At 39.1% G+C, this 26,866-nt stretch overlaps 1 protein-coding gene and 1 long non-coding RNA gene across 4 annotated transcripts in view; one reads left to right on the top strand and one right to left on the bottom strand.

The window, feature by feature from the left end:
• LOC106983343 (uncharacterized) overlaps positions 1 to 21,668 on the top strand; it is a 50,186-nt gene extending 28,518 nt beyond the window's left edge. Inside the window, exon 3 of the long non-coding RNA XR_008289208.1 lies at positions 18,195 to 21,668. This is a non-coding gene — a long non-coding RNA (uncharacterized LOC106983343). The remainder of the gene's footprint in view (positions 1 to 18,194) is intronic.
• On the bottom strand, positions 1,095 to 26,029 carry ANKEF1 (ankyrin repeat and EF-hand domain containing 1). Of its 3 annotated transcripts, XM_015081528.3 has the most exons (10): positions 25,693 to 26,029; positions 20,033 to 20,422; positions 14,833 to 15,032; positions 13,901 to 14,050; positions 12,756 to 12,879; positions 7,991 to 8,813; positions 5,795 to 6,021; positions 4,281 to 4,444; positions 2,251 to 2,385; positions 1,095 to 1,406 (listed from the first exon to the last, which is right to left on the bottom strand). In XM_015081528.3, the coding sequence occupies exons 2-10, from the start codon at positions 20,376 to 20,378 to the stop codon at positions 1,248 to 1,250; spliced, it is 2,328 nt and encodes a 775-aa protein (XP_014937014.2). In that variant the 5' UTR covers positions 20,379 to 20,422; positions 25,693 to 26,029; the 3' UTR covers positions 1,095 to 1,247. The 3 variants fall into 3 exon arrangements, with proteins under 3 accessions (XP_014937014.2, XP_014937016.2, XP_014937015.2); XM_015081530.3 differs by lacking the exon at positions 20,033 to 20,422 and having other exon boundaries at positions 14,819 to 15,032; positions 25,693 to 26,027; XM_015081529.3 differs by lacking the exon at positions 20,033 to 20,422 and having other exon boundaries at positions 25,693 to 26,025.
• Positions 26,030 to 26,866: the final 837 nt, after the last annotated feature.

Genomic DNA, 26,866 nt, shown 5'->3' with positions numbered 1-26,866 from the left:
TTTTCCAAGTATCATCTTCTGGCTCAAATCCCACTTGTAAGTATTCTTGGTAGATCTCTTAAATTCCCCACTTCTCCCTTGCCCACCCTGCCCATGCCTTGAGAAAAAAAAATCACATGCAATACCTAGTCCTTCTTTATCATATGTATATTTTTTTGTCATCTGGAAATTTCGCTCCAAGTTTCAACTATTGTATGAATACTAGTTGAACTGTTTCTCAATTGCACAGGACCCTGGAGGCACATCCTCCTTGCTGGGGAAATGTTTATTTTGTAGTAAACAGAAGATAAGGGAATGGACTTTTAAAGTTTTTGCTAGGGGGACTCAGAATCATAACTAATACTGTAGTTGTTATCTTAGTTTGGGTCCTTCCAGAAGCAACCTCGAGACAAGGGTTTAGGTGTACATATTTCAGAGGTGACCTTGACAAAGATCTGAAGGTATGGGAGAAATGTGGGAGGACAGGGAAGGGAAGGCTGCCAATGAAGGGTGTGTTATCAAATTACCACTGCTGGCAATGTGATCTTAACCTCTTGGGGGAACTTGAGCAGTCAATAGGAACGCTCACTTCCAAACATTCCAACCAGAGCCGTGAGGGAGCAGGGGTGTTAATACACTGCATCTGTTCACTCGCTGGTTGAGAGCTGCTTCTCGGAGGCTCTTGTTCTCGTGTATTTGGGCCCTACTCTACAAATTTAAGTGTCAGAGTCTGCCTTCCAGCATCTGAATATTAGGCCTGCTTCAATCAAGGAGAAAGGGATGGAGTGCTGACAGTGTCTGCTATAAGTGCCAAAGCTTATTTGACCCAGGTATCTAATATATACCACGTACGATGGTGTGTAGGAAACAAACTCCTTCCTTAACAGGTTAGAACTACTTCTCTTCCCTACTATTAAGTTGTTTTCATCAATTTCCACTGGAATTATATATTTAGCAAACATAATGGGTGTACATTTTGTAAATTTTTTGATACAATGTTATTTGAAATAATGTTATATTTATAACCAAAATGCCATTTATTCTACTACATCCTTAAAGAAGATTAAGGGGTTTATCCAGAATGACATGTAATTCATTGCAAAATAAAATACACCTTCTCTAGATAGCTCAGAATGTTTATAGCTGTTAAAGCAAAAACAATTATTTGGTTACAAATTCTTAATTTGTGGATTGCTTTGACTTTGATGGAAATACCGACTTTCTCCCTGGGCCTTGAAATGTTGACCCCATGAAGCAACTGCTATGATCTAGGTCTTGAAGGCAGCTTCCAAGGCTTGAGCTTTCTCTGTGATGTTCTTCTGAAAGGGCATCATGAAGTCCTCAAAGTCTACCTTGTAAGTGAACCTCTCCCGCCGCAGCTCCCTTTTCCTGATCAGCTCTGCTGTTGTGGCTTCAGGACTCCAGATCTTAAAACAAACAACCATATCCAGAGCAGGCATGAATACAAAAGCCAGCCAAATACATCAGTATCCACACAGTGTCCAGTATGATTAACTTAAAACTATCAAATTTACTTCTAAATCTATTTTAGCTTATGTGTTCCTCTTACATGAGGAAGAGGAGTTACATGGGCATCACTAATTCTGATGGTGACTGTTTGGACATCTGAAATGCTTTTCAGTTACCTCTGATGATCCTCTGCTGTTCATTTTTGGGATGTCAAAACAAGGAAGAGATGGAATTAGAAGATCATTTGGGTTTGTTACCTTTATGTCTTATGGGGAAGTCATAAGAAAATTATTTTCATAGTAGAAGGAAGAGGGGGCTGGTGGTCTCTTATTCAGCATGGCTTGATGGGGATTGGCAAGACCACTCTTGTTCTCCAAAGATGTCTCCACCTCTTTAATTGTGGATATTTAGGAAGCTACTGAATAAATCCAGTGTTGCTTAGTATGAAACTCTCAAGTGAGATGGTAGTAAGAGTACTGGGGTCTGAGAAGTACCAAGAAAATGTGTCTATTGAACTTGTGACCAAATGGGGACAGGGAATGGCATTGACCAAAGAATACTTTAGGTTTTCAAGGACAACTAAAATGTTAATATAGAAATAGTAATAGAGGAAACCAGATATTGGAAGCTAAAGAAGGTGAACTTACTGAGTTGAAGCAGCAGGAATTGGCAAAAGGATACCTTCATATCATAACTGTGAAAGATAATCTTTGGACATTTGTTTGGGTGCTCTGCATGAAATGTATTTAGAAAATGATATGAGTTTACAGCATGTTATGAAAATCTTTCCAAAGTACTTACGCTCCGTGGAATAAATGTAATATCCACTTTCTTGGTATAACCACTGGTAATCAATGAATTGAGATAAACCACATTATTCTTATGCACTTTCTTTTCCTCTGATATGGCTGGTACATAAACTGATGAAAGTGGTTCCTGGAAATGAGACAAAAGAAAAACCAACCCTATCAATTGCAAAAACCTATATTACACTTTTTTTATATTATTTGTTGTTCTGTATCTTGCTCTGAAGCCAAGTAAAAATAAAAATGTTACTATATAAATTATAATTTGAAATGAAATAGAATATTATAACTTTGGATGGGGGAAGATAACTAGTTTGCTTTGTTTAACTCTACTTTATTAGTAGTATTGGTAACAGAGCATTTAAGTCTTCAAGATACCCATTATTTATCTATGGTCACTGATTAACTAGAAAAATTAAATTATCCTACTAAAATGATAATGATGTATGTAGTAGAAGCTTAGCTGATTGATCATCCTTCACCTCTGGCCATTCTTACTCTCGTCCCCTCCATGTTTATTACTCTTTACTGTTGATTGTCCTCCATGTTTGTTATAATCCCTTCACCCTCTTCACTTCCTACCACCTTACGTTTCTCCAACCCTTTCCAATTTCCAATTCCAATATTAGAGCTTTTCCTTTTTGAATTTCATCCCTGACCTATGTTTGCCAAGGATCACCAGGGATTCCTCCTGCTTCCCTAAAAGAAGCTTCTAGCCTACTTAGAAATGCACTTCAACTGATGAATGGATAAAAAAATTGTGGTTTATATACACAATGGAATACTACGTGGCAATGAGAAAGAATGAAATATGGCCTTTTGTAGCAATGTGGATGGAACTGGAGAGTGCTATGCTGAGTGAAATAAGTCATACAGAGAAAGAGAGATACCATATGTTTTCACTCTTATGTGGATCCTGAGAAACTTAACAGCAGACCATGCGGGAGGGGAAGGAAAAAAAAAGGTTAGAGAGGGAGGGAGCCAAAATATAAGAGACTCTTAAAAACTGAGAACAAACTGAGGGTTTTATGGGGGGTGGGAGGGAGGGGAGGATGGGTGAGGTGTATTGAGGAGGGCACCTGTTGGCATGAGCACTGGGTGTTGTATGGAAACCAATTTGACAATAAATTTCATACAAAAAGAAAAAAGAAATGCACTTGGGCTTCGCTGCTAATGACAAAGTCTTGATCTCTCAGTAATCTCTATGGGCAAAAACCTTAAACTTCTGCTGGTAGTTTAGAGGCACCCACATCACTCCAGATTACCAGGAACAGTCACTTGACACTTTTAAAACTTCTAGAGTCATTCTGCAGGATATCCAAGTCACAAGTGGCCCCATATCCCAGGGTTCATTGGTAGTCATTAGAATCCCTTAGGGGGTGCCTGGGTGGCTCAGTCAGTTAAGCGTCTGACTCTTGATTTCAGCTTAAGTCATGATCTCATGGTTCATAAGTTTGAGCCCCACATTGGGTTCTGTGCTGACAGCACAGAGACTGCTTGAGATTCTCTGTCTCCCTGTCTCTCTCCCTCCCCTGTGCGCGCTCTCTCTCTCTCTCTCTCTCTCTCTCTCTCAAAAATAACCATTAAAAAAATAAAATTCCTTAGAAGGAAGGTAAGATGTGTAATGAAAAATTATGATACCATAATGAAGGAAAAACATGCTTTGCTTCATTCTTCTCACCCTACTTCCCTGTCTAGGGTGTCTCATCAAATCTGTATAACTCAGAACCAAATATATACATATCCAATGCCAATTCTTTTTTCAACATTCTAATTGTGTTTGGCTGAACCATCTTGGTTTTTACATGGATTTTATTTGCAATGAGCACTTTTTAGACTTTTCCATACTAGGAATTTCTTTGCTAGCTATTTCTTTAAAAGTACTGCATAATAGTGCTGACAATATGGGTTGTATATTATTGTGCCCATGCTGTATAACCACATGTACATAATGACACTGCCCTACCCCCCAACAAGTTTTTAACAGGTTCTAGTTACTAATGGGTAGTCCATTGCTTTTCTTACCTCCTCTTTCTTAATTTCAGGGCCTTCAGTCTTCATTTTAGGAGGTGGCTTGCCTTTCATTTTTTGATTTTCTGCTGGTTTTGGCAAGCTATCCAGCTTTTCTTGAATCAAACTAATTATTCTATAGTCAGCATACGCCTTTGCAATATCCATGGCAGTGTGCCCTGTTCAAGACATAAATTCAGAATAACAATAAACAGATTGATAATAAGCCATGTAGAAAACCTCAGCACATCAGCCCTTAGCATACAGTAGTAAAGGTGATTAGTAAAGCAAATGGTTATATGTAGGGTCACAAAGCTAGATCAGATATTCTCTAAGGTGGACCCAGCTCTAAGATCTCATAATTTAAGGTGCCATTTACTGGCAACACAACCTTTTCTTGTTTTTGTTTTTGTTTTTGTTTTTTTTAAGCATGTTTCTTAAAAAGTTGATAGGAAATACTGGCAGGATATTTACATGTGAATATTTGATTGATGGTTCTCTTCCCACATTGCGTACATTTCCTTTTGTGTGATAATTTTACATTATTCTCCCCTTCCCATGATATAAGGAGGTATATTCAAAAAGGCCTGAGGAAGCTGGTGTCACAGTGTGCTGTGCACATGGCTGGGTATTATGACACCTGTAATATCCTCAGGCAGACCTAAAACAATACTACCAGTGACTCAGAGGAAGCGGAAGCAGCCAGAAATATTAATGCTCTCTCAGATCAAAAGGAAGCAACAGCCTCCACTATAAGAAAATGATACCTCCAAGCAATAAGGTCAAATAGTTATTCAAATTTTTATTTATTCTTCAGGTGTGATATAAGCTAGGCCTCCCATTTATGTCCTAGAGAGAACCTCAAATTCAGGAATTTGTTCAGCTTTGGAAAGAATCCACATTCTATAGTCTTTAAACTATGTCATTTACTAGGAATTGACAGTTGTAACAGTGTGAAAACTCTGAACATTGGTGCAAGCCCACAAACTAATGCTTATAGGACTATAGTGAAATAACCACAGAAATTAAGAGTGGGTAATTAGAGGGGTGCCTGGGTGGCTCAGTCAGTTAAGTGCCCAACTTCAGCTCAGGTCATCATCTCACGGTTCGTGAGTTCAAGCCCCACATCAGGCTCTCTGCTGTCAGCACAACACTCTCAAAAATGAATAAACATAAAAAAAAAAGAGTGGGCATTTAGAAATTTTTAGATATATTTGATAGAAGAATTTTCTGTCATCCCTTGTATTTCATGTTTTTTCTCATTTCATTTTCTAGGAAGCCACTTTTTCTTGTACTTTACACAAGTATCCGTCCATGACAGATTGCAAACATAAAGCACTGATCCTTTCACACCAGTGATTGAGAGGCACTCCACAGAAAACCAACTTGTGTACCATTCAACTTAGGCTTGCGTTTGCAGTAGTAACTCTCACAGGGAAATGTGGTCCTACAAGAATAGAATCAGAAGAGGTTTGGAATCTAAATTCTCCTTTTCTGACTGTAACTATATCAATGATATGAACACATACCTTTTCTATTTTCCAGTTGGAATTTAGCACCGATATCAAGTAGGTATTTTACAGTATCCAGTCTGCAGCTCTCAATAGCCCTAGTTAAAGGAGTGGTGTTGTTGATGGAGACTGCGTCTATCCCAGCTCCAGATTTTACAAGAAGCTCAACAATATCTTGCTGGCCTGTGTGGCATGCAAAATGAAGCGGAGTCCACAGGAAATTATCTGTTGCATTAACGTTAGCCCTATAAAATAAGACAGATGCACAAGCTAAATATATGGGTTGTTCCAAGCATTGGAGGCTGAACGTGCAAAGCCAGATTTCATACGGTTGTCCAGCTATAAACAAGGGAAGCTCTGAGTAAAGTTAAACTCTGTGCCATAATTTTTCTTGACTCGTGCTCTGCATTATCTGACAGTCTTAATTTTCTTTGCATAAATACACATTTTGTTTAGTTTTTAAAGGCACTTAGATCCCAGGGGTTATACTTTTTGCAAAGGTTAAAATTAGGGAAAATTATATAACTGGATCCAATGAAGGTAAAAGCTGATAGGAAATATAAAAGTCATGTTATTTCACTTTGAGTCTACTTTCTCTGAATGTTATAGATTTTTAAATGCACCTTCATTATTAAAATTCTAAGCATCTAAGTGTAGTATTTTAAATGTCAGTTCTTTTTAAAAAAAATTCACTGCTGGGGCGCCTGGGTGGCTCAGTCGGTTAGGCGTACGGCTTCGGCTCAGGTCATGATCTCACAGTTTGTGAGTTCAAGCCCCGCATCGGGCTCTGTGCTGACAGCTCAGAGTCTGGAGCCCACTTCGGATTCTGTGTCTCCCTCTGTCTCTGCCCCTCTCCCGCTCATGCTGTCTCTCTCTCTCTCTCTCTCTCTCTCTCTCAAAAATAAGTATTAAAAAAATTAAAAAAAAAATTCACTGTCCAAAAGTTCAAATTCTCATTAATTACTTTATACTCCCTCTAGATAATATACAAATTTGAATACTTCTTTGACCTTCGCCCTTATAGTAATAATAATAATAATAATATTAATAATAATAACTTTATTATATTTATTATATAATAACTTTATTTATATATATAATATTTATATATAATATATATTATATATTATATAATATTTTTATATATTATATTTTATTTATTATATAATAATAACTTTTATTATATTTATTATATAATATAATTTATTATATAATAATAATAACAACTTTTATCAAATATGCAATTGCTTTGCTAATAAGTGATTTACATATTTTAAATGATTTGATCTTGAAAATCTGTGAGCTGAGTCCTATTAGAGCCCCATTATAAAAATGAGGATATGGAGGCACAAAAAAGTTAAGAAACTTACCCCAGGCTATTCAGCTATGGTACAAGAAAGAATTAAACCTGAGAAGTTGCTTTAGATTACAAAGTTAAATAAAAATGTGATGCTTTGATATTTTAAAGATATTTACAAATGAACCATGGAGGCTCTGGAGGAGAGAAGGGACATGTCATCATGGCCATTGTAACACTTGTTTAAATTTGTTAGGATCCCCCCCCCCAACACATACACAAGAGACAGATTAAAAAGCAACATGTAAAATGAATAAGTTCTAGAGATCTACCATACAATAGTGTGATTATAGTTAATATTGTATTGTACACTTATAATTTGTTAAGAGGGTAGATCATGTTATGTTTCTCCTATAATAAAATTCTTGGGGCACCTGGGTGGCTGAGTCAGTTTAAGTGCCTGACTCTTATTTCTGCTCAGGTCATTTCTGCTCAGATCATGATCTAGGTTTGTGAGTTTGAGCCCCTCAACCGGCTCTGTGCTGACAGTGCAGAGCCTGCTTGGGATTCTCTCTCCCCATCTCTTTCGGCCCCTCCCCCCACTCACAGGCAAGTGCATTCTCTCTCTCTCAACAATAAATAAATTTTAAAAATTATCTTGGTAATTTAAAATAAAATAAAAAGTGACCTACACACCATGTAGGTAAAGCTCTCTAGTAAAGCAACTTTGTGCATAGTTGTTATTGGCAAGCTATCTGTGCGTACACACATTCCCAGGTTCCCATTAGCCAACTTTCCCATGCAAGGTCTATCTCTAATCTAGATTTCAGAAATTAAGCTCTTTGTTTGCCCTAAAATTCTGGAGTTGAATATAAAGACCCATGAAATTTAAACCTCACTCAAGAAAGAAAACCCACCCTTTTTCAAGAAGAAACTTGACAGCATCCATGTTTCCACTGGCACATGCAGTCATTAGTGGTGTTTTGTAATAATTATCCTTCATATCCACAGGTATTCCTGATTCAAATGCCTTTTTCAGAGAAGCCAGGTCTCCTGCCTTGGTGACGAAATTAATATTTGAAAATACCTTCCCTGGATCATCAATGTACCAAGCAGAGTCATCCTGAATGGGATGTTCTGGTGGATGGTCTCGGTTAAACCGATTGCAATCAGTTATATTCTTGTAGGTTTCAATCATGTAATAGGGTGGCCCGCCATCACTCCGTTGGGGAAATACGTGGTCAGGGATGATGCAGATTGGGAGGGGTAAAACAAACTTGCCTTTCTTTACCTTTTTGGCCATCCCTTTTTTCTTTTTCTTGGGCCCATATGATCCCACGACATAAGCCTTGCTTAAGTATCTGGTTCCTTTAAAGAAATCATTAATATTGACCCCACCTCCCCGTAATTTTTCATGATAGTGAGCTACCATAGCCAGCTGTTCCGAGGTCACAAAATCTTGCCTCTCCTCCAAAGTCAACACGAAGTCCTCCTTGCTGACTGTCCCATCACCTCTGTCCACAAATGAAAAGGCTTCCCGAAGGAAAGTCTCATGTTCTAGCGACCAGTCATGAAGTCTAAGGGCCCAGAGTGGATTTGGATTTTTGGCTCCTGGCTGGGCCAGTTTATTAGCAATTCGCTCTGCCCGCCGTATTTCTTTGTTTGCTGCTTTGAAACCGCCTTCTTTGGCCACAGCTCTGGGTGTTTTATGATCTAAGTTCTTCCATTTCAGGTCACATCCTAGAACATGAAGCATCATTATTATGAATATTGCCCAGGCATCTGCATGGCTCTGCGAATGACATTCATCAAACCCTTTTCTTAATTTTGATCTATTAGTCAAAAATTTATTCCCTATAATTACCAAATTAAACTGTGATTTTTTTTTTCTGTGAGCTTCACTTTGGTGAATTCTGAAATATGTTTCCAATTTATATTCTCTGCCCCTAAAGAATTAGGACATTGATCCCTATAGATATTTGAAACAAATATCATTTTGGCATACTTGCTAAGCAGACCTGCTACTAAAAAAAGAAAAGAGTGAGGGTAATATTTGAATATAGAAAGAAGCTGGGTTCAGATAGCTTACTGGACCATTAGGAACTCAGAATGCTGCACCTGCTTCTTTTTGAATGATTATGACTGCAAACCTGTGTACGATCTTAAACTGTATTCCCCACAGAATCCATTTAATTTCTATTGATCTGCTGTTTTGTGATAAGGTCATGTGAACAACCTAACCCAGGAAAAACCAATTTGTTCATCGAATCTGAAAGACTTCCAGTATTACATTTGTGCAAATCAGACTCTAAAATTCACTTTCCTTCTTGGTCCCTTCCTTAAAATGATGACACCAACATTACACGTAGGTATTCCCCAAATAAATAAACTTCTCTGGGTACCTTGGAGAGTCAGCTTAGTGCCACTGGGAAGGTTGTGCTGTCTATAGTAAGTGTCTTGAGACATTAAAAATCCGTTATGTATATAAATAAGTCAGACAATGAAGAAGCTCTTTCTAGTGTTTTGCATCTAGAAGAAGCCTCTCCTGGTGCTTTGCCAACATCACATAATCAAAGAAGATTGCTCCCCAATCAGTATGTCTACCAACGAAAATGTACAGGTGGCTGTGTGCAGAAATAAAGCATGCCCTGCCAATACTTCATAGTTGTATTCCTTGTCAAAAAGAAAATTAGTCACCAGTGCTTTTGAAGATTGATACTTCCTTTGGTATTGTCAAACTGAACATTTTATACTAAGACTGATAATTTTAGTAGTGATAGAAAAACTCAAAAAGAGTATTATGAGAATAAGGATTCTAAAATTTCTATATTAAACAGTGACTTATCGAAAAGGGGGCCTGAGGCTGGTCTCGACAGTATAATTCCATAGCAACTTCAAGAATGCTGTTTTTATTTAGCTTTTTCGCTTCTTCAAGGTGTCGAGGGGTTTATCTACCATCTCCCAAGCCACTGCTTCTATATTCACCCCTAAGGATCAAAGGATCTTAAAGCTGTTTGATCTTGCCTTCTTATGCTCCCAGTTTCCTCCTAGTTAGAAACCTTTATGTGGATAAAAGTTTCCAACATCCCAGCTTAAAGATCTGAAGGTGTTTTTTTCTCCTCTGTCCTTGGGACTTTTTATCTCCTCCCTTATAATTAGTAAATACAGATCCATTCATTCCCTTTGTGACTTATGATCTGTGGTCGAAGGTACTCAACTTACAGCTAGTGTGGGCTGACAAGCCAAAGGCCCATGAGAAAGAGAACTCTCCTGGGGTGCTTCCCTAGAACTGTTCCCAGCTCCCTGCTTCTGCCCTTGGATATGACACTCACACTGCTTACCAGGACTTGTAAATTGCTCTAGCAACAGGAAGAAGATGATTTAATGTGGGAAACAGTCCAGCCTTCACATTTAAGTATAGAAGACACTAAACCCAAGGAGTTAACTCAGAAAAGATCATTTAATTGTTAATGCATTGTTTGTTGTTGCTCTGACTGCCTTAGATCTAAGATTCAAAAGGTGAACATGTAGTTGGTAACACTTCTGTTATGGAATTAGGTCACCCACATAGGATCTAGTGAAGTGGTTGTACCTCCAAACATGCAAGAGAACTTAGAATACTTTCAGCCACTTGTTTTAGAAACACGGTTTAGGGGCACCTGGGTGGCTCAGTCGGTTGAGCATCGACTTTGGCTCAGGTCGTGATTTCATGGCTTGTATGTTCGAGCCCCACATTGGGCTCACTGCTGTCAAGCCTGTCAGTGCAGAGACTGCTTCGGATCCTCTGTCCCCTTCTCTCTCTGCCCCTTCCCCACTTGTGCTCTCTCTCTTTCTCAAAAATAAATAAATCTTGAAAAAGAAGAAAACATGGCCTAGTCTTATGATTCTGCCAGGAAGATGAAACCTTTCTGTGTCATTGGGCAAGGCCTTTGGCGTGCCCTACGCTCTGGCCAAATGTGCTTCTCAATTTGCTTTCTGTGACTTTCTCCCAGGAGTATATAGATGATAGAGAATGTGCCTGGTGATGTTTGTCCTAATAAGAAAGCAGTTAACATGTTAAAGTTGAAGAATTGTCTTAATCTGGGCAGATCTTTTGTTTTTAGAAATAAATTATGTTAAAAATGCAATATCAGGAGCGCCTGGGTGACTCAGTTGGTTAAGTGTCCAAATCTTGATTTTGGCTCAGCTCATGATCTCATGGTTCGTGAAATTGAGCCTTGCACTGGGCTCTGTGCTGACAGAGTGGAGCCTGCTTGGGATTCTCTCTCTTCCTCTCACTCTGCCCTTCCCTATGTGTATGTGCACACACACTCTCTCTCAAAATACATAGACATTTGAAAAAGAAAAAAAATGAAATGTCAGAATAAACTGCTGATAGTGACAAATGTGCAAACAAGACTGATGAGACTGTTTATGGGGCAAAAGTTGCATTTGATACATGTTCCTTTATTTGTTAAAAGTGTTTATTGGGGGACGATGGGGGGGAAGAGTAGGAGTTTGTATAAGTTCATAAAAAGTAAACGTGAATTCGTTATTGCACTATTAGTTACGCAAGCACATTAGTTTATTTATGTTAGTGGTTACAATATAGGATCTCTATGTCTCAGGGGCTCCTGAGATTCTCTGTCTGTGTAGAGGACAGAAAAGCAAAAGTACTTTCTCTGCTGTATTCTAGAGTCATAGGGCTTTAAGTTTTTGCCTATTACTCAAACTGGGAAAAAAAAAAAGCAAAAAACCAAACCCATTACTACAACGTTCAGCAGAATGCAGTTCCACTTTTCACAAAGTTAAAAACTTGTAATGTACTTTAAGTTAGCATGTAATTGACACCAAATGGATCCAGATCTTTAAACTTAATTGGCTAATATTCCCATTTTAAGGACTACATTAAGCTATACATGCATAGTTTATATTCCTAAATTAATAGGTACCTAGAAGCTAAAGGTAAACCGAAAATAAATTTCAAATTTTCCATGAAAATTTTCATTTTATCTTTCTCCCTAAAATATTTCCCCTATAATTTCAAATGATTTAGGAAAGTTATCCTTGACACAATTGAACAATTTTTTAATGAAATAATTAAGAATGCAGACTAAAAGACATAATTTTCAGTGTTCATTCTTCAGATTGGTGGACATTTTTAAAAGGACTTTAAAAACTATAAGCATTTTAATAATTAGCCGACGTATGAACAATCCTATTTAGATTTTTAAAAAATTTTTTTTTAACGTTTATTTATTTTTGAGACAGAGAGAGACAGAGCATGAACAGGGGGGAGGCAGAAAGAAAGGGAGACACAGAATCTGAAACAGGCTCCAGGCTCTGAGCTGTCAGCACAGAGCCCGACGCGGGGCTCGAACTCATGGACCGTGAGATCATGACCTGAGCCGAAGTCGGACGCCCAACCAACCAAGCCACCCAGGCGCCCCAATCCTCTTTAGATTTTTAATGACAACTTAAAAACATTTCAGAAAATGAGTTTTCATCACTTTAAGACCTGATTCATGATTTCACAGAAGGTAGAGTAAGAAAAAATTTTCAATTTTCTTTCTACATATATAACTGAGGATGGGTTATTGAAAAAGATACGCAACTGACAAGTGGCAGGCCCAAACTGTCTGCTCATCTGCAACATGGGTAAATCATAACTGCTTTAAACATAAAATTGCTAGACACTTTTACCTCGCTGAGCTATATATTTGCAGCAATCTGCGAAACCGCCCATGGCAGCATAATGAAGTGGTGTGTTCCCATTCAATGCAATCAGCCCCATGTCTCCCTTGTAAGCAAAAAGCAGCTTCAATATCTGCAAAATAAACAGTGGATATAGTAGAGGAATAGGAACATACATTTATTGCATGAAGACTGACACCCCAACTTGTTATCTAATAGTTACTTATGCTACATGTGGCTATTTAAAATTAAATCGAATTAAATAGAAAACCATTAAAAAAAAAATCCAGTTCCTTAGTTTCACTAGCCGTATTTCAAATGCTCAAAGCCACATGTGGCTACTGTATTATACGGCACAGATATACAACTTTTTCACCATTGCTGACAATTCTATCAAATAGCTTTGACCAAGAGTTTAGAAAATTGGATACTCATGTAGGGCAGGCTATCTTGGTGAATTCTAGTAATTCCAGAAAGCATCAGCCTATAGAAAACATTATCAGGGAAGCAAAGTCTTTACCAAATGTGACTTATATTGTGATGTATATTTTTATTGTGGGGACAAGACTCAATGACAGAAACAAAGGTAGCTATGTAAAAACTCAGAAAATTGAGTAAAGAAAGTTTAGACGTAATTCAGAATTAAAAAAAAAAAATAGGATAGCATTGGTTCCTATTTCGTTTCTGCAGTGTCATTGTACCTATGAGATATCCTTTACTGGTATGTTCAGATAACCAGGATACTTAAGAGTTTAAAATTTAGGTGAGTCATTAGATGCACACAAAAACTCAGGGAGATAAGAGTTTGTTGGCATTGTTCTCCCACAGTTTGGTCAAGACATATTTTGAAGATTCTGATATGTAATGGAGGCAAAAAATAAAAAAGTCCTGATTGGCAAAACTTTTAATTTGTTATAGTTAAGAATACAGAAAAACATTATCAGTAACGTTAAATGAATAAACTTAGCAAGCAGATAAAACTGAAGGGCTAGAAAGTTTTTAAAAAAACATTTGATCTGAAATAAAATTTTAGAATTATCTAGGGAAATCAAGACGGTAACTTCGAAAACATTCTTAGTGTAACCTACATGATATTAAAACAATTTGTGAAAAGGCGTGAGCAACAGATTTTAAAGCAAAGGGCAGATTATTACATCAAAAAAGCCTCCTTTGGCAGCAAAATGTGCAGCGTGATGTCTCTCATTGTCAAAGGCATTCACTTCACCTCCTCTTTCCAATATCCCTCGGACTAGCTCTAGCACTCCTTCTCTTGATGCTTCCATTAAAGCCGTTCGACCTGTGGACTGGATGAGAAACAGATCAAATGCCGGTTATGCTTGTTATCTTAAATCACTTATTTCGTATAAATATGGTCTAAATCCATTTGGCCTTAGATTCACACTGACATGTTTAGTTCTCTGTATTTTTATTGGTTTCATGTAACAAATAGGAAAAATGAAGTCAGCTGGTCCATGTAGAAGAATTTGAATATCAGAGTCAAGGTCATACCAGATGTCCCTGTGAGAAATCAGGCTATAAAATGCATTTTTTTTGTAAAGACAGTAGAGCAAAAGGGGGGGAAAGAGGGTAAAGTATATGCTAAAATTAGGTTATAGGTGTTTTCTAATGAGGAAAAAAATTGATTTTTTTATCATCTGGAAATGACTATTAAACAATAAGAAAACTCAATAAAATTGGCCAAACAAGGAAAGGGGGCAAGATAGATACAGGAAACAGCAGGACTACATGTTTTCTTTCCAAAAAGATACATTTTTATTAGGCATCAGTGGTATCTTTTCTATTTTTCTCTAATGATCTTTTACCATTATGCATAATAAATACCAATTTTCCAAACATAATTAGGAAATAGACTGTGGAATCATGGCAATATAAAGATAATGAAAATCTATCATCTTAAAACACTGTGAATAGAAATGAATAGTCTATAAGCTAACAGGATAATTTTACCATAATTAAATGCAAAAATTACACTACTGAGCGTCTATAATTAAAAAAAAAGGAATATATATATATATATATATATATATATATATATATATATATATAATCACAGGAATAGTCATACTGAGTTGATAGCATTTGGATTGGCTCCTTTTTCCAAAAAGGTCAGGCACATATCTTTAACATCATGTGCTTCTTCACATGCTCTAAGGAATATTGGCTTTCCTTCACAGGTAGAGTTGTTGACATCTGCACCATGGTCCAGGGCAATCAATGCACAGCGATAATGACGCTTAGTAGGCAAAATGCAGTAAAACAAAACACCTGTAGAAAAATAGAATCCCCAGAGAGTATTTAATTAAGTCTCCATATATTTGAACCAGATAGCAAGGAAAAGGTAACAATTTTGAAATCCATAATTGGCTAGCTGAAGGTGGTGGAGCAAAGGCATAGTTGCCTTGCTTTTTCCTTCTGTAACCAACTGAAATACCAAGACCGAGAAACAAAAGAAGAAAGTCAACCTTTGATAGAATCAGAAAACAGTTACGACCAAATGCGATCGGACCTGGTTCAGGGGAAGAATCAGAGTGCTGATATGTGAGCCCTTGTCAACCATGGGTTCTTGCAGCCTATACCCCACATGCAGGACTGTGGGTGCTGGTTGGTGGGTTGCTGTGTCCCCTCTGAAACTGCAGAGTGACAAAGGAGGTGGTACTGGATGATAAAATGTGCAGACCAGCCATGTGTAGCGGTCAGTATAGCAGCACTGAGAAGACAAAGTACATGACAAGGGGCTCTACCATTTTGGCAAATCGTTTTGTTCCAATGAATAAAGGAAAATGCTAAATCCCCCGACCCAGAACTTATGACATATAGGTCCTCAATATAATTCATGTCAAAAATGTACTACAGATCAGAGGTATTGTAATCTAGGCAAACAACAGTCAGGCTCCAAACTGACTTTGTAATGACCTTATTCTAAACAGGCTTCATTCAAAGAGGAACAATAAGCAAATAAAAAACTAGCATGTGACCTATTGGGGGGAGGGGGGGTAAGATACTGAAAGAAAGAAACCTGATAGTAAAAGCTAGGCAAAAACTACATACTAGGAAAACTATACCATGTGAAAATTATTGACTGGCCTATTTCTATGATAGCAAAGAAGCTAAATATAACTTTTTTCTTCTAAAATAAAAGTACAAAGATAGGCCAAGACCTTTAAAAGAAGGGCTGCTAGGACAATAGAAGATAAATAGAAGGAAAAGATGAAATTAAGCCCGCTGAAGTTAGGAAAGAAATGGTAGAGGAAACTAAAACCACCAAAGAAAGGGAAGTCAAATTGGAAGCAGGAAAAAGGAAAGCAAAACCATCATCCAGGATGTGGAGGAAAAATACAAAAGAACTAAGGAGAATGTCACAGATGATGGAAGAGTTGAAATGGTCTAGAGGCAAAGTAGAGTGAACATGTATGTAATTGGTGTTCAATAATAAAACACCAAGTGGAACAGAAAAAAAATGGAGATACAATAGAAAAAAACTTTCTTGAAGTGAAAACCTGAATTTCAAGATTAAAAAAGCATACTTGGGTCTCAGGAAAAATGGATTAAGAAAAATCAATGAGGCATGCGTATGTAAAGCTAGGTAGAGAAGGTGTCCTGTGAGCATCTGGGTAACAGTTCAGATCCTATCTATAAGAAGCAAAAGTCAGTCTGGCCTTGAGATTTTGCTACTGTAATAGTCCATGCTAGAAAATAACTGAAGTGTATCTACAATATCACCTGAGAAAGAAAGTAAGGAGTTTTGTACCTATCAAACTGTTGTTCACATATAAAAGCAATGGACATGTAAGTTTAAGGATGCAAAAAGTTATTGTACTAGTCTCTTCTTTCATAGCAAAATATTAATGAATACCATCTGCTACTTTAATAAACAAAGGTTTAAGTATATATAAAGCTATCAAGCTTGCCATTAACCAAAAACAAGCATCCAACTGTGGGTTTCGGCTTCACAAGTTTGAGGCTCATAATGGGCTCTGTGCTGACAGTGCGGAGCCTACTTTGGATTCTCTCTCTGGCCCTCTGCCACTTGTGCTCTCTGTCTCTCTCAAAATAAGTAATTAATCTTAAAAAAAAAAACCCAAAACAAAAAAAAATCAGTTCTCTTCCCAAGAAAAAAGACAGATGTTAACTAGATTTACTGTGGTGATCATTTTGTAATCCATACAAACATCAAATTATGTGTACACCTGAAACTAATATAATGTTTATGTCAAATATACCTCAGTTTAAAAAAATCAGTAAATAATCGGGGCGCCTGGGTGGCTCAGTCGGTTAAGCATCCGACTTTGGATCAGGTCATGAACTTGTGGTTCATGGGTTTGAGCCCCGCATCAGGCTCTGTGCTGACAGCTCAGAGCCTGGAGCTTGCTTGCTTCAGATTCTGTGTCTCCCTGTTTCTCTGCCCCTTCCCCACTCATGCTCTGTCTCTCTCTCTCTCTCTCTCTCGCTCTCAAAAATAAACATTAAAAAATTTTTTTTAAATCAGTAAGTAATAAAAATAGATAAAACTACCATTCCAACAACCAAAAAAAAAAAAAAAAAAGAACTAAAAACAGACCATTAACCTTAGAAAATATAATACACACAACAAGAAAAAGAATATATGGACCATATAGGAAAATATATTTATACATATTTATTTATATATTTTATATTAAATATAACTTCATAATATAAAATAAATGACAGTTCTGAGGCCAAACCTTTGGGGCATCCAGATAAATATAAATTGGGTAAATTCTACCATTAAATAAAAATCACAATTTATATAAAATCAAAATCTAAATATATTTCATATAAACAGACACATCTAAAATAGGGTTACTCACAACAGTTAAAACAGAAAGATGGTCAAGGACATGGTTGAAAATAGAAAATCAAAGATACAACAAGTCATATGAGGCAAGAGTGGACCAAAACAACAATAAACAGCAATGCGATCTAGAAATACCAGAGGCTGAATTCATTACAAAAGGCCCTAAGGCACTTATGAAATAGATATTTTATAATGATGGCATGCGTAACTCCCAGTCAAAGTCTATCTGGGCTGACTCTTTAAGCCACAAAGAACATGAATCAAATTCTAAAACTGAAATGGAAATAAAGGGAAAAAAAATGGTGGACAGTCAAATTTGCATACTGCATGTAGTACTGGGTATGCATTCCTATAAATGGGAGAACCAATGGAATGGGGGCTCTAAGGAACTAGTCTAGCTTAACCCTTAAAGGGAAGACAGTATTCCATTCTCCAGAATAGACAGACACTAATTAATCCCCAAGGACATAGGAAAGAGTTTTGGCTTAGAGATTTACCTTTTCCATATTCTGCAAAATTGTTCAAAGTACAGTTTAGCCTAGAGTATGTCCCACATCCTTCTAAAGATCCAGTAAGTATTTTAACCACTTAAATGTTTGCTTATCTTTTAGGAACAATGTCCAGTGAGGCATACATCAATCCCTGGAAAATAGGATGTTAATGACCAAGACTATGCAAGAAGCAAAACAGTTTGACAAGTGAGAGGACAACTAAGGGATGTGCAAGGTGAGCTAGATGTGTTGAACTGGTGAAGACAGGGCATTCACTCAGTGAAGTAAGCCTACCATGGGTTACACAAAATCAAGTCTCTAGGGGGCTGTACTAACAAGGTTATGTGTGCAACAAGATTTGTACTTGTCCCAAGTTTTGTTTTCTATCTTTAATTCTTCCTATGTGATTTGTCAGATTATTTTCTCATGCATTCATCTTCCAAAACCTTGACAAGCTTAGTATTAATTTGAATGAGCTTAGATAGTAGCCATATGGCTATTGCATTTGCTACAAGTATTCACTTAACCCTGTTTCTAATTTTACTTGTTCAGTTTTAATTTTGCAATTTTAGATTTTTATGATATAAAATGTCTCAACCTTTAAAAAAAACATTTATTTCAAACTCTGGAAGGTAAACTGTTCTCCATTACAGTGTTTCCCCAAAGTACATTCCACAAAACTCCAGGTATATAAGATGCAATAAGGAAAAACTATTTCAAGGGTCAAAGAAATATGGAAAATATCCCTGTATCTAGTCTGACAAATGTGAAATCAACATGTCTCAATTTGTTTTATCCAATGGTTCTCTAATGAATTTGACAGTGGAACCAATTTTGCTTGTAACCCTTATCAACATCTCAGCAATTCAGTGGTCCATGGAACACTTTGGGATATGATATTCTACAGAGTTTTAAGAGGCTTTTTTTATTCAGGATTTAACATTTTAAAATGCATTTGACCCCTGAATGCATCCGAAGTTCATTTCGTTATGTGGTACTATTAAGTAATTAAATGATTGTTCCTTTTCTTTGTCCTCTTTTATTGTTTTAAGCAAGTCACTTATCAAATACCAAGTCTGGAGAGAATTACAAAAGCGGATTTTGTTCCTGTCAGAAAATATTAACATTAAAAATGGGATTTATTTCTCCAGTGTGGGACTGATGTTAATGGCTTTGTACTTGAAGCAACTCCTTGGGACAACTGATTAAATCTACCAATTTATATTAAGCCTGGTGGTAATTTTCTTGGTGATTTTCACAAGGCTGTGTCAAGTCCTTCTGGAACTTTGAGTTATTTGGGCCAGAAGCTCCCAAACATGGTCTTGAGATGTGATTAGGGAGAACAGAGTAGAGAAGTGGGGGCTATCTCACCTAAACAATAAAGGAAATGACATGTCTCAAGTTTTAAGTTCTTTTTCCAAATACAATTAAATTGACCCTAGAACATTGGAGTTTATGCTGGCATCCACCTTAGTCCTTCCAGTTCCCAACTATAACCCCCTTTCTACGTCAGACTGCTGTTGAGAGGTGCCAAAGTCCTTTTGGAGCCCAAAAGAACATTATTTGATGTTCTAAAGTATCAAAAGGAATAAGAATGCTCTCCCTCCTCTTTTGTCTTAAACAAGATTTTTATATCTTATAATCGATGATTATGACTATGGTAATGACAATATATGTGAAAATTCTCCACATTTAGGAAAGCCACCAAACATAGATTAATCTAACTCTAACTTTCTTTTTAAATGAGAAATCTCTCAGATCTTGTCTCCCTAAGATCTACCCATACTGTTTTCAAATTATGGGGAGACAGTGTCCTTAGGTACAAGAGTGAGAACCTGGCTCTTCACTTAAACCCATGAGTCTTTCACTTCTACAGTTGGAAAGCAAAAATGCACTATTTATTGATTTCTGGCTACAAAGTAGATTGCATCTGTTGGGCAGAATGCTGGGATTTTTACCTTTTCCTTCATTATCAACTATACTCATGTCAGCCTTTGCCTTGGCTAATATTTCCATGGACAATTCATGACCCAGTTCTGCAGCCCTCATTGTCGGAGTACAGCCCATCTTGTCTTGCACATCAGGATGAGCACCAAGGCTAAGGAGAAAGCTGACCATATCAATGTCATTGGAAATTGAGGCTAAGTGCAGAGCACTGTGTCCATTGACCGGTTCTGTAAAATTGATTAGTTCAGGGTATCCAAGCCTGATCAACTTCTCTATCTGCTTCATGTCTTTGTTCCGAACACACTGAAGAACTTTGTAGATCTGCAAGTTCTCAAGTCTCTTATCTGCTAAAGCCATACTCGACCACCTTCTTGAAGATGCTTTTCTGGACCAAAACAAAACTATAGCAACAAAAACAAAAACAGAAACATACAAAACTCAAAGTTAATTCTGTCATCTGTATTTTGATTAGATAGTAATATTTTATACCTTCCCTTCTGAGAAGAGAGGCTGTTTCTTACGAAATAATATTACCATAGTTTATGGCAACTGCCTTCATGAGAGTATAAATTACACATAAATACAAAGGACATACAGTTAGCATAAAGTTAAAATATTTCAAAACAAATCTTTCATCCTAATTAATATCAGCCTTGCTGTGAAGCTTTCTTGTTAATTTAATTTCTTGTCTCATTTAATCTTCCTTCCTTGACACAGCCTCCCCATTTTAGCCACAAAGAAAGTAAGGCTAACAAAAGTGCCAAGGTAAGGTTTCATTTTCCCACTACATGGCTCTGTTACCAGCATGCCCCTCAACAGAGACCACACAGGTTTTAGCAGTTAACAAGTGTTAAAAAAAGAACATGTAGAATTTTGAGGTGCTTATCATAAGGAGGAATCTACTGGATTCTGTGAGATACCAAACGTGATTACTGTGTCATCTTACATGGGAATGAGGTAGGTGAACGGTTGAGAGAGAACTGTAATTTTCATAAATAATCCCACTGTTACATTGTAATGATCATTCTAATATGAAATGTTATCTCCTTTCATTTATGGAAAAACAATATTTTCAGTTGAGTCAGGCTAGGTAGACCCAGCTTGCTTTTCTTTCCTCACTTTTTCTGGGAAAAGAACCCCATTATCATATTGGAAATCCATTCCAGATCATATAGTACTGCTATCCTAGGCCAAGTCATTGCCACAGACTTCTAATTTGTCTCACTGCTTCTACAACAGATCCCCTAGCTTCCTTTCTCTGGTCAGTCCTCAGAAACATCTTTTAAAAATGTATCAGATAAAGTCAAGCAACCTTTGACCCCCAGCATTTTGTATGGATCTGCCCCTTCCATCCCCTATGATAGCAATGAGTCAAAGACCAAGGCTTAGTCTGTGTGTGAGCACATGCTCAGGAAGGACATCAGCCAGTCAGCATCCTAAGGGACCCTTCTGTCAGAACTATATGGACAGACTACTGTGTGCTGATGCTGTTAAGCAGTAGGGTGGGGTGCTGCAGTTGCAGGAACCATGTTGGCAGTCAGGGAGAGTGTGTGCTACAGAGACTGAGACTTAGGGCAGAGGTTGGGACTCAGTTGTGCCAGAATTCACCCACCACTTTAATCCATGCAACATGTTAGTTAATGCAGCACTAGCTCAGGGTTGCAGAAGTAAATATCCTCTCCCCACCCCCACCCCCCTTAATTTTGTATAAGCTAGTTAGCTGAGTTTCTGTCCTTTGCAATTGAAAAGATTTCATCTTACTACAAAATCAGAAACTGTATCATCTTTTCTCCCACAAATCTGCTCCCTCACCTACATTCCCTCTGGCAATGAGTTGCACTTTTGAACGCTTGCTCCTCTTTAACTATGTCTCTCTAGGCAACCATAACATCTCCATTGCCTGTTCTTGTCCTACCTCACCACCCACTCTTCATTCTCCTTTGCTGGCTCCCGTCTTCTGCCAGAAGGCTGTTGGGGTGACCAGGGCTCCGCCCTCAGGACTCTTGTCTATTCTCACACATTGCCCTGATGGTCTCATCCTGTCTCATGACTTTCATGCCAATTTGAGGTTTCTGAATATTCACTCTCTGACTCTCCCCAGAGCTCCAAAGTGATGTGTCTACCTGTTGACTCTTCATTCTCACAAGGAACTTTAATAGGCATATAAAATATAAAACATCTAAAGCTGAACACTTGATATCACCCTTTCTCCAATTCTCCCCACTTCCAGTAATGGCGTCACCATCCATCTGTCTACTCAGATGAAAATACTCAAAGTTATTCTTCTTTCTTTCCTCACAGGTCCCCTACTCTTTAAATCCACCAGCAAACCCCATAACTCTACCTCCAGAATATATCCTCACATCAATTACCAGTGGTGCTATCCTAGGCCAAACCCTTGTCACAGCTTCTAATCTGTCTCACTGCTTCCTCAGCAGCCCTGCAGAGCCATTCTTTATTCAGTACCCAGAAAAAGCTTTGTTAAATGTAGATTAGACAAGCCTCCACCCCCAACATTTTAGTATAATTTTTTTTAATGTTTATTTATTTATTTATTTATTTTTTAATTTTTTTTAACGTTTATTTATTTTTGAGACAGAGAGAGACACAGCATGAATGGGGGAGAGGCAGAGAAAGAGGGAGACACAGAATCGGAAGCAGGCTCCAGGCTCTGCGCCATCAGCCCACAGCCCGACGCGGGGCTCGAACTCACGGACGCGAGATCGTGACCTGAGCTGAAGTCGGACGCTTAACCGACTGAGCCACCCAGGCGCCCCAATGTTTATTTATTTTTGAGACAGAGAGAGACAGAGCATGAACGGAGGAGGGTCAGAGAGAGGGAGACACAGAATCTGAAGCAGGCTCCAGGCTCTGAGCTGTCAGCACAGAGCCCGACGTGGGGCTCAAACTCACGGACCATGAGATCATGACCTCAGCCAAAGTCTGACGCTTAACCGACTGAGCCACCCAGGGACCCCTAATTATTTTTAATATAAAGAAAAATTGAATACCCATATATCCATCAAAGATCCTACCATTAATGCTTTACCCGCTTTCACTTATCTATCCATCCCTCTGTCTACTCAGCCATCTATTTTTTGATCCATTTCAAAGTAAACTGCACACATATTCCAGCAGGCAATACCCTTAACTGGAGTTCAATATTTATTTACAGTTCTTTTTTTCCTTTTTGTCTTTTGAATATGAAATGTCCAATAATTAAGGGTTCCATTGTATAAGTTTTGACAATTGCATACATCTATGTAACCCAAACTCCTATCAGGATATAGAACATTACCAGAAAGTTCCAGAAAGTTCCCATGCCAGAAACTTCCCTCCAAACTATTTTTTAAAAGCAGTTCAACAGATTTTCACTGTAATCAGAATAAATCTAAACCCCTCCTGTTGATCTTTTAAGAACATTTTCTCTGCCTCTGTGATCTTACTTTACTCCGACCTCCCTTGATAAGATGACCTCCAGCCACACTGACCACCTTTCTGCTTATAGAACAAAAGTGCATTCCTGCCTCTGGAACCTCTTGTTCCTTCGGCCTGGAGTGTTCTTAGCTCAGAATGTCTGTTGGTTGGCACTTCTCACCATTCAGACAGCAGCCACCTTGTCACTTCATCTCTTTCCTTTCTTTATAATGAAATCAAGCACTTCTGTATATTATATTTCTATAGATCTGTAGATATAGATATATTCAATTTATATACTGTGTGACTTCCCCAGTAGTATAGAGCCTTCATGGAACAGAAGTTTTATATTATAATGACCTTTATTTCTCCATCACCCAGAACCTGACTCATGTGGGCCATTCAAGTAATGGTTGCTACATAAACGATGACTGAAAGTTTTAAGATTGAGGAGTGGAAGAAACCAAAGAGAATGCCCAGGTTTCTAGTTTGAGCAACTGGCTACCTGTGTCTGAGATGGGGAGTGCAGGACGCAGTCAGATTGGTCAAAGAGTGTAGACAGTTATGCTTTGGCATGCTGAGTCAGAATCTACATAGCAATATGGAACACAATTCAAGAGAGAGATCTAAGCCTGGTCTACGGGCAACTGTGGGGTTTTCAGTGGCTGCAGGCTCCCAGGAGACTGGGTGAAGGAAAGGAGGAAAGAGTGTCAGGGAGAAGGGTGAGCATCATGGTCAAAGGCATGCTGCTGCCTTTTCTCCCCATTCTTCTGCCTGCTGTTTTTTCTTTGTGCTTCCTCCTCTGCCGCTGGGACATCAGTCATCACACAGCTTGTGGCTTCAATGTCCTGTTTGCTGTAGCCCCTCTCTTCCCTTCTAATCTGTTTATAACATGTGGTCGACTAGGAGACCAGATAATGCAGCTGCTTAGAACCATGTGTGTAAATAGGCTCCCAGTAAGTCCTGAGCTGCCCCACAAGTCACCCACTTGGCCTTTGCTCCATGCCTTGGTGATATTTACTTTAGCAGCTGCTTATGATTTATTAGTACCAGCCATATCCTAGTTAGCTGCAGTGTCATACTGCATACGTAGGCACAACATACACAGGAATAGGATACAGTGCTTCCAAATAGCTCCTTGACTATCCTGAATCTATGCCACCTCATTTGTGTGAACAGAAACATCCTAATCAGAGACTTCAATGCTTTCTCTGAGGCACCCACCCCTAACAAAGAATTAGCAGCATGAAGCATGTCCAGTCAAGCTACAGTGATGAATTCCACAGCCCACAGGCCAGCTCTACAGCTTGTACTCTTCCAGCCAAAGCCCCAAAGTGCTGGGGAGAGAGCAGTTCCCCTTCTCTGTCCTTCACAACCTACTGCCAAGACTGAACAAGAGCCTCACCCCACTGAAGGAAATAACAGAAGTCCTGCCCTCTAGTTCTGAGTTCTTCAAAATTGTGAAAGCATCTCTGATCTTCAGGGGAGTCATCATGTATACACACACCCCAACATGTACACTTTACCTCTGTATGATGGCTTAGCCACCCTGGCATACCCCTATCTGATCATCTATATGGACAATCTCAAGAGATAGTGGAATAGAACAGGGTTTCTTCACCTGAGGTCCATGTTTGGGTCTAAGCCCTCTAAAATTATATGACAATCTGCAGTGTGTGTGTGTGTGTGTGTGTGTGTGTGTGTATAGGTACATTTTTCCCCTGTGGAGGAGAGATCCACAGAACTCATCAACTTCTCCAAGGAGTCTATGACACAGGGTGGTTTGCTAAAAAGAGGAGTGGAGGGAAACACACTGGGAATTTCCACACAGTGGAAAGAGTGTGGGATTGCAGGTGGGGAAATCTGTTTTTGTTGTTTGTGACTCCCCCCTCCCCTTCTCTGCAACATTATTTACATAAACTGGTTGCAAAAACCTGGACGACATATCTACTTGGTTTGTGCCTCAGTCTCTTTATCTGTGAAATGGGGATGACAGTACCCACTCGATGGTCCATATGAACAGGAAATGAGACAATTCTAGTAAAGTACTTAGCAAAGTCCCTCAATGCAGGCTCACTATGAATAAATCAAATGTCCGTGGGTTTCAACTCCCCCAGAAGCCACGGTGTACATTTGCAGGGTTCTTTACGGTCCCTTTCAGTTTTAAGTCTCAGAAAAATGCGGTAGGGGAGAGGGGTTAAGAAGTAACTTCAAGGTAAAGGCCAGGTGGCAGGGAGCAAGGTGCCAAGCTCACCTCTTAGTCGTGGGGGTGATCAGGGGCGGCGGTTGCGCCTCTGTCTGCTGGGGCGCCCGGTGGCCCAGGCCCTCGTTCTCTGCCGCCTGGCGCGGGCCCCAGCCGCGACCTCGGGCTCCCAGAGCCCGGCGTGGGCGCCCAGCCGTGAATGGTGTCTCCTTGGGCAGAGCAGGCGAGTCGGCGCGCGGGGCAGCAGGGAGCGGACGTGTGTGTCCATGGGCCCCGGGTCCGCCGGGGGCGAAAGCTCCGCCAGGTGAGAGCGCAGGGGGCGGGGTGGGAGCAGCGGTGACTGGGCTGATTGTGAGCTTCGGCCACGCCCCGCCTCGCTGCCAAGGCAACCGCACTGGTGCGCGGCTGGGCGAGCCCCGCCCCGCTCCACCAGGTGGCCTGGTCCCCGCCTGGTGGCCGGCCGCTCCGGGATGCTGGAGGAGGGCTCTGCAAGCCCAGCGCCACGGATGGCAGTGACCTTGGGCCCAAGGCCAGGACTGCAGCTGTCCTTCTCCCTTCTTTCATCCTCTTCTCCCACTCCCCTGCCCTCCTTCTGAAAAGCATTGTATTCGAAACGTAAAGCTCCGATAGTAAGATCAACCAACCAATTAAAATATAGAATAAAATAATTTTATACATAAACTTAAATGAAAAATATAATATAAAATGAAAAAAAGTTACTTGTCAGAGACAACCGCTGTTGATTCTGGTGAATCTTCCCAGAATTTTTCTTTGCATGATCCAGGATGTATATAGGCTTAAAAATATTTATACACAAATGATAGCAAATAAAACAAGGAGATCAGTTTATTTCAGGGCCTGGGGGTGCGCGCTAACATCCCAGCCCCCAAACACACTTGTTTTTGCAGGCAAATTCTGACAGCTTTTTTATGTGAATTCAAAACATGTATGCTTTTAAAAATAGGATGTAACAGGGGCGCCTGGGTGGCGCAGTCGGTTAGGCGTCCGACTTCAGCCGCGTCACGATCTCGCGGTCCGTGAGTTCGAGTCCCGCGTCAGGCTCTGGGCTGATGGCTCGGAGCCTGGAGCCTGTTTCCGATTCTGTGTCTCCCTCTCTCTCTCTGCCCCTCCCCCATTCATGCTCTGTCTCTCTCTGTCCCAAAAATAAATAAAAAACGTTGAAAAAAATTAAAAAAAAAATAGGATGTAACAGGGGCGCCTGGGT

This window comes from Acinonyx jubatus, chromosome A3 (genome assembly GCF_027475565.1).
Source record: "Acinonyx jubatus isolate Ajub_Pintada_27869175 chromosome A3, VMU_Ajub_asm_v1.0, whole genome shotgun sequence".
Lineage (NCBI taxonomy): Eukaryota > Metazoa > Chordata > Mammalia > Carnivora > Felidae > Acinonyx > Acinonyx jubatus.
The sequence above is the reverse complement of the archived record's forward strand: the minus strand, read 5'-3'. Positions and strand labels throughout refer to the sequence as shown.